The 8,103-nt window shown below is 66.4% G+C and overlaps 1 protein-coding gene across 1 annotated transcript; it reads left to right on the forward strand.

Moving 5' to 3' along the window:
• The first annotated feature begins 3,288 nt into the window (after positions 1-3,288).
• On the forward strand, positions 3,289-6,838 carry PIM3 (Pim-3 proto-oncogene, serine/threonine kinase). The gene is made up of 6 exons (XM_034948515.3): positions 3,289-3,800; positions 3,887-3,996; positions 4,080-4,130; positions 4,204-4,573; positions 5,455-5,631; positions 5,706-6,838. Exons 1-6 carry the CDS (start codon positions 3,716-3,718, stop codon positions 5,891-5,893), a joined length of 981 nt encoding a protein of 326 aa, XP_034804406.1. The 5' UTR covers positions 3,289-3,715; the 3' UTR covers positions 5,894-6,838.
• The last annotated feature ends 1,265 nt before the right edge of the window (positions 6,839-8,103 follow it).

An 8,103-nucleotide genomic window follows, 5' to 3' on the forward strand; every position in this document is an offset into this window, starting at 1 on the left:
GAGCAGGAATGGGGGTGCCCGTGGAGCGTGAACCCTGTTAACACTCCCCTCTGCAATGCCCCAGCTTTGAGGGGGTGTCTATAAGTGTGATTCTGTGTGTGAGTGTTTGTGAATTGGTGCGTGTGAGCAGTGTCAGCATGCGTGTGTGTGTGGGAGACTGTAAGTGGCCCCAGCCACCTTCTATTCCACCTCCTCATCCTCCCGAATCCAGGCAGGCCAGCCTGGCTTGGGTCACCATGGCAAGAGCGTGACCCTCCTTCCAGCAGGTCAGGGGACCTGGGGGGACTCGCCGTGTCCACTGCGGAGCAGGGCCGGCTGTTTCCAGGTCAAGCAGTCGGGATGGGATGGCTCAGGGGCTGGGCTGGGGACTGGGGTGTGCAGACCCTCTGACAAGCTCTGCTCCACTCCCCTGTCCCTGCCCTGGGAAACACCTGCTCCAAGGACGGGCAGAGGCCCTGGCCCTGGAGCAAGGCTGCCCCTCTCAGCAGGATAGCCCAAGGGAAGGAGGCACCCATGCCATGCTGGCCTGAGCTTCAGGTGGGGTGGGGGGTGGGAGGACACAGGAAGGGGCTGGGCTGGGCCCTCTGCAGTCAGTACCCAGGTGGAGCGGCCCCCGCACCAAGACCCCGCCAAGCCCACCTCCTGGCTCACCTCCTATCTGCAGGAGCGGCCCCAGCTCTGGCCCATGGGCTGGGCCTGCCCATGGGGCCCACTGGATGGGCCATCCATGAACCAGGAAAAAACAGGCAGGGCTGGTGTCCTGCACTGCTGGGGACTTGGCTGGGGGGTGGGGTGTTGATGGGACCTGTGGGAAAGGGGTGGCCCAGGGCAGAGGGTGAGAGGCCCTGAGGCCTCTCAGATTTTTCTTGCCCCGTATGCAGAGCGCAGATGCTCCACAACTGGGATGACCCATATCCGTTTGCCAAGCTGAGGAACAGGCTGGGCTGTGCCCAATGGCAGGGGAGGGGCACGACAAGGTGAGCAGGGTTATCTGGGGTTACTGGGGACCCCAGTACTCCGACTAGATCAGATGTGGTGGCCTGGGCCAGACACAGTCTAAAAGAGGCCTCAATGTCAAACAGTCCCGGGGGAGAGGGAAGGGCTGGGGTCCATGCTGACCCCGCATGGAGCTCACCGTCAGTGCAAGGGTCCTCGCTGCACACACAAGCACGTACAACAGTAAATCTACAACATACACCAGTGTCTGGACAGACGTGGTTACAAAGATGTCACACTTTAGGGAAAGGGCTGCCTCCGGCCCTGCCCTGCCCTCCACTCCAGGGCCAGGCTGCTGGACCCCCAAGCAGGAGCCCTCCGGAGGCTTTCACAGAGGCCTGTGTGGCAGGAATCCCATCTGGAGGCCTGGAGGAATCTCCAGCACACCTGGAGTGAGCGGGAGGAGGGCCGTGGAGGACAGGCACACCATGCTTTCTGAAGGAGCAAGTCCTCCTGGCTCTTAGTTAAGGGACACTTGAGGGTTTCAGAGCAAGACCCGGGGCCTAGGGAGAGCCAGGGTGGGGTGCCTGCCCGCCAGAGCCTGGTCTTCTACGGCCAGGATGACTCAGGGAAGACTGGCCTGGAGCCTGACATGTCAGACTCAAGGAAGACTAGCCTGACATGTCAGGCTGAGGACCCTCGCCCCTCCAGACTGACATGAACTCAACTGTAGTGGTCACCCCCTAGACCTACCGTGCTCTCCAGCATCTCTGCCCACCTCTGCTGCGTGTCCAGCACAGAAGAGGGCGGCCCCACTGGACCCTCAGGTAGGTCCCCAGGAGGACCCACGTGGGCAGCAGCCCCTCCTCCTTCGCAGGTGCTGTGTGGATACTGCTGGAGGGGTAGGCTTGGGGTGTCATCCTACCAGGGATCTGATCTCGGGGGAGCCCTGTGCTGGGTGCATGGTGGGTGGGGGAAGGCTAACCCACCAGCCCCAACCCTGCCCTCGTACTGCGGGAGAGAACTGGACAGAGCTCTAGGAAGCAGCGGCAGGAGGGGGAGGGGCCTGGGGACAAACAATGTCGGGTTGGCTTTGATCCTCAGGACCCAAGGGACAGGAAGAGATGAGCCAGGCAACAGAGGAGCCCCCAGGAGCACAGGCATGGGCCCAGGCAGCGGGCGACGAAGCGAGCCCCAGAGGGCGCCCAGATGGCAGGTGGGCCTGGGCCAGTCCCGAGAGCCACAGCCTCAGAAGGGCTGAACAGGGGAGTGGTGTGTGAGTGGTCAGCGCAGGGACAGCGATGGTGACTGTATAGAGATGAGAGGTCAGACTTGGGTGAGGCTGGAAGCTCCGAGGCAAGTGTGTGTGCACGCTGACGGTCACACCAGACCGCCCGGGGATGTCTGCCACAATACTTAGACCCCTGAGGGCCACTGAGAATGCCTGGCAGTGCCAAGAGGACCAGCCCCTGGGCCCTCTGGCCCCCAACTCTCAACCCACTAGCCCTGGGGCTGGCGGGTGGCCACTCACGTCCTGGAACCCTGAGCTGCTCTCAGGCCGGTGACTTTGGACCAATGTTGGCAATCTGTGGGTTTGCACCAAACCACACAGGTGAGTCAGACTTCTGTACAGAGAGCAGGGAAGGGGCACGACAGGGTGAAGTCCAGACCAGGGCAATGTGTACCCCGGCTGTTCAGCCTTTGAGTGCGGCTGTCGCAGCAATCAAGGTGGGCTCCCTGGTGGAGGTGGACAGCAGCTGCTGGAGAGCCCGGAGGGCAGCCAGGACCGTGTCAGACGGCAGGAGTCGGGCGGGGCCACTCCAGGCACCGGCCAGCAGGGCAGAGGTACCAGGGAGGGCCCTCGGGCTGCGGGCGTGAGGTCAGAGCCCAGGGTGAGGAGGAAGCATCGCCAGCCAGGTGCGCTCTCGGCCCCCGCCGGGGCTGCGAGGCTGGGGGCGCTGCCGCTGGGAGGGCTTCCAGAGGAGCCGGCGCTACCTCCCCGCGCGCCCGGCCACGTGCGCGATGGGATGCGCAGACAGCCGGGGACGCAGACTGGCGGCGTGTGTCACCTCGAGGCCGCGGGACAAGTGGAGGTCGCCTCCCGCACTCCCACACCCCCAGGAACCCTGCTCGGGGCCGGCGGGTGACCTTCCTAGGTACTGCTGGGGGCGGAGCCAGGAAACGGCTCGCCCCGCCCTCGCCCCGCCATTGGCTGGGGCGCCGGATTTCTTTAAAAACTCCGGCTTCCATTGGCTCGTGCAGCCCCTCCTCGTTCTTCCCGAGGCGCCACGGCCGCCGCCCGCGCGGGCACTGCGCCTGCGCGGAGTGAGAGCGTGAGCGCGAAGAGCGGACCGACGCGACACGCCGTGCGCCTCCGCGGCTGCGCTACGGAAACGAGTCCCGGAGCGGCCCCGCGCCCGCCGCACCCGGCCCTCGCCCGCCCGAAGACAGGCGCCCAGCTGCCCCGCCGTCTCCCCAGCTAGCGCCCGGCCGCTGCCGCCTCGCGGGCCCCGGGCGGAAGGGGGCGGGGTCCCGACTCGCCCCGCCCCCGCGGAGGGATACGCGGCGCCGCGGCCCAAAACCCCCGGGCGAGGCGGCCGGGGCGGGTGAGGCGCTCCGCCTGCTGCGCGTCTACGCGGTCCCCGCGGGCCTTCCGGGCCCACTGCGCCGCGCGGACCGCCTCGGGCTCGGACGGCCGGTGTCCCCGGCGCGCCGCTCGCCCGGATCGGCCCGGCTTCGGCGCCTGGGGCTCGGGGCTCCGGGGAGGCCGTCGCCCGCGATGCTGCTCTCCAAGTTTGGTTCCCTGGCGCACCTCTGCGGGCCCGGCGGCGTGGACCACCTCCCGGTGAAGATCCTGCAGCCAGGTACGCGCGGGGCCGGCGGGGCCGGGGCCAGGGCGGGAACCGGGGGCGCCCCGGGCCGCACCAACCCCGCCCGCGCCTCCCTGCAGCCAAGGCGGACAAGGAGAGCTTCGAGAAGGCGTACCAGGTGGGCGCCGTGCTGGGTAGCGGCGGCTTCGGCACGGTCTACGCGGGTAGCCGCATCGCCGACGGGCTCCCGGTGAGTCGGACCGCCGGGCGGGCCCGGGGTTCTCGCGCGCCTTGCGCCTCGCTTGGCCCGGCCTGACCCCCGCGTCTCCGCAGGTGGCTGTGAAGCACGTGGTGAAGGAGCGGGTGACCGAGTGGGGCAGCCTGGTAAGTTGGGGCACGGGCGGCGGCGGCGGCGGGGAGCGGGCGCGGGGCTTTTGCTGACCGCCGTGTCCCCCAGGGCGGCGCGACCGTGCCCCTGGAGGTGGTGCTGCTGCGCAAGGTGGGCGCGGCGGGCGGCGCGCGCGGCGTCATCCGCCTGCTGGACTGGTTCGAGCGGCCCGACGGCTTCCTGCTGGTGCTGGAGCGGCCCGAGCCGGCGCAGGACCTCTTCGACTTTATCACGGAGCGCGGCGCCCTGGACGAGCCGCTGGCGCGCCGCTTCTTCGCGCAGGTGCTGGCCGCCGTGCGCCACTGCCACAGCTGCGGGGTCGTGCACCGCGACATTAAGGACGAAAATCTGCTTGTGGACCTGCGCTCCGGAGAGCTCAAGCTCATCGACTTCGGTTCGGGCGCGCTGCTCAAGGACACGGTCTACACCGATTTCGACGGTGAGCGCGGGCGCGGGGCAGGGAACGTTCCGGGGGCCTTGCCGGCGGGTTAACGCCTGCAGGGGCGGCACATGGAGGGGCTGATGACTGTTGGGCGGCCGCGCGCCCTGGGTCTGCTCTCGTGGGGAGCAGAGGCCCACGCGCTACCCTGGGAAGGGCTGAGCGAGGGATCAAGAGCGGGATCGTGCTGGGTGGGGGCTAGGGGCGCGCTCAATATTGCTTCCTCCATCGCGTTGGGAGGTACGGGGCCTCTTGCCCCGGTGTGGGAGGCGCGTGACATCCTTCCGGCCCGAGAGACCCCCGGCTGGGGGCGGTAGCGTAGGAGTCTCCGTGCGTGACGCAGGGCGCAGCCGGGCTGGGTCCGCGCCGGGAGCCTGGAGGCCCCCGCGGCGCTGTTGGAGTGGCGGGGCCTCCCCTGCGTGGGGGCGGGAGCTGCGTGCGTGCGGAGCGCGGGGGCGCCGCGGCAGAAATCCCCGCATTGCGGAGCTTGGGGAAGCCGGGGCTCCCCGACCGCCCCTCCCTCCTCCCTCCCTCTCTCCCCGCCCCCCGTTCCCGCAGGCAGGCGCGCCGGGCGGTAAGGGACCCGCGCTGTCCCCCGCCCCCACCCAGGTAGCCTCACAGCGCATCTGTTTGTTGTGAAAGCCGAGCTCTTAAACTCATGTGACCTGCTCCTCCCCCGCGGCCAGCGGAGGGGGACGGCCGGCCCCTCCCCCAGCCCCCCCATCGCCTGCCGGGGTTTTTCCAGGGTGATGACGAGCAGGATTTTGAGGCCTGGCTCTGCTTCCTGTGACTGAGGCCAGGGAGTTAACCAGCAGGGACCTCGCCGTCTGTTGAGCGGCTCTGCCTCTGTGGTGGGCGTGCTAAGCCCTGTGTTCCCTTAGGCACCCGAGTGTACAGCCCCCCGGAGTGGATCCGCTACCACCGCTACCACGGGCGCTCGGCCACCGTGTGGTCGCTGGGCGTGCTTCTCTACGATATGGTGTGTGGGGACATCCCCTTCGAGCAGGACGAGGAGATCCTCCGAGGCCGCCTGCTCTTCCGGAGGAGGGTCTCTCCAGGTGCGTGGTGGCTCGAGGCGGGGGTGGGGGCCTCGCCCTGCCTGGGCCCTCCCTGACCTCTCCGCTCCGCACAGAGTGCCAGCAGCTGATCCGGTGGTGCCTGTCCCTGCGGCCCTCAGAGCGGCCGTCGCTGGATCAGATTGCGGCCCATCCTTGGATGCTGGGGGCTGACGGGGGCGCCCCGGAGAGCTGTGACCTGCGGCTGTGCACCCTCGACCCTGATGACGTGGCCAGCACCACGTCCAGCAGCGAGAGCTTGTGAGGAGCTGCACCTGACTGGGAGCTAGGGGACCACCTGCCTTGGCCAGACCTGGGACGCCCCCAGACCCTGACTTTCTCCTGCGTGGGCCGTTTCCTCCTGCGGAAGCAGTGACCTCTGACCCCTGGTGACCTTCGCTTTGAGTGCCTTTTGAACGCTGGTCCCGCGGGACTTGGTTTTCTCAAGCTCTGTCTGTCCAAAGACGCTCCGGTCGAGGTCCCGCCTGCCCTGGGTGGATACTTGAACCCCAGACGCCCCTCTGTGCTGCTGTGTCCGGAGGCGGCCTTCCCATCTGCCTGCCCACCCGGAGCTCTTTCCGCCGGCGCAGGGTCCCAAGCCCACCTCCCGCCCTCAGTCCTGCGGTGTGCGTCTGGGCACGTCCTGCACACACAATGCAAGTCCTGGTCTCCGCGCCCGCCCGCCCACGCGAGCCGTACCCGCCGCCAACTCTGTTATTTATGGTGTGACCCCCTGGAGGTGCCCTCGGCCCACCGGGGCTATTTATTGTTTAATTTATTTGTTGAGGTTATTTCCTCTGAGCAGTCTGCCTCTCCCAAGCCCCAGGGGACAGTGGGGAGGCAGGGGAGGGGGTGGCTGTGGTCCAGGGACCCCAGGCCCTGATTCCTGTGCCTGGCGTCTGTCCTGGCCCCGCCTGTCAGAAGATGAACTTGTATAGTGGCTAACTTAAGGGGAGTGGGTGACCCTGACACTTCCAGGCACTGTGCCCAGGGTGTGGGTTTTAAATTATTGACTTTGTACAGTCTGCTTGTGGGCTCTGAAAGCTGGGGTGGGGCCAGAGCCTGAGCGTTTAATTTATTCAGTACCTGTGTTTGTGTGAATGCGGTGTGTGCAGGCATCGCAGATGGGGGTTCTTTCAGTTCAAAAGTGAGATGTCTGGAGATCATATTTTTTTATACAGGTATTTCAATTAAAATGTTTTTGTACATAGTGGATAATCCTGTATTTATTGGGCTGGGCATCCTGGGGGAAGAGAGGGGCTCTGAGGAAGGGCTTTGGCTGCTGGGTGACCTGACAAGTTTCCCGTGGGGCTGGTAGTTTTGCCCACGGGGGAAACGGGGGGGGGGGCCCAGCTGGGTGCCAGCCTCCCCAGTGCCACAGGCTACTTCATGTGGCTTGTGGCCCACCCCACTACCCCGTGCTGCACCCAGGGAGAGGAGCAGCTGCCTCCTGGGGTGCCTCCGGGAGGTGGAGGCAGGGAGCCAGGCCCTGAGGATGCAGCAACCCCCACTAGTCAGGAGGTCATTCCTCGGTGGTCCCAGGAGGATCTCTGCAGCCCCCCGCCAGGGAGGCCTTGCCAGTGGAAATGGCCACACTTGCATCCTGGCTTGGTGGAAACAGAGACGTGCGGGGGTGGGGGAGGGAGTCCATGCTGCCTCAGAGGGTGGCTGGGGGTTTTGAAGGACAAGGAGAAGTTTGCCAGGCACATGGGGTGGGAGTGTGTTCCGGGCAGTGCCAAGGACGCGCGGAGGACATGAGGGTGGGGTCTGGTGGAGGGTATCGGGGTGTTCAGTCAGTTATAGTTAGACCCTGGCCTGGCGGGTGTGTGGTGAGAGTGGGGTATGAACCAGGTTCGGGTGTGTCAATGGGCCTGGCCACAATGTTCCTGGTGGGTAGAGGAGGCCTGGGTGGAGGGTCCCAGTGAGACTGCTCCCCCATCCCCACCCCAGGGGCCTTCTGCTCAACTGCCCACCCTGTGCTGGGCTGTGGGGTGCCCCATGTTGGCAGTGGACCTGCACCTGGGGCATCACCCAGTCTGCCAAGCGCACCTACTCGGCTCTCTGGCTCCTGGAGCCCTGTCTGCCCCCTGCCTCCCATCTGCCCCTCTGAATAAGAGTCCCTGATAAACAGCCCGGGGCAGGCAGCACTGTACTGGACAGAAGACTGTCCCAGGCCCGAGGCCAGAGGCTGTGGCAGAGGCGGGAAGTTTGGGAAAGTGAAACAGGAGGAGACGAAAGTCACCCTTCCCCTGGAGAGCAGGCAGAGAGGGCTCGGGTGGGGGGCTCCCGCCTCAGGTTGTGACTGTTCAGGGCATCAGTGGGTGTCTGTGGCCTCTGCTGTGGAGGTCCAGGAGCACCTGGAGGGCAGCTGCTCAGTTAGGCAGGTCCCTCGGGGCCCTCATCTCACCCTACAGCCTCAGCCCAGCAGGGGAGATGAGGAGGTGCCGGGAAGGACAAGCCACCGGTTCCCATAGA

This window comes from Pan paniscus, chromosome 23 (assembly GCF_029289425.2).
Source record: "Pan paniscus chromosome 23, NHGRI_mPanPan1-v2.0_pri, whole genome shotgun sequence".
Classification (NCBI taxonomy): domain Eukaryota; kingdom Metazoa; phylum Chordata; class Mammalia; order Primates; family Hominidae; genus Pan; species Pan paniscus.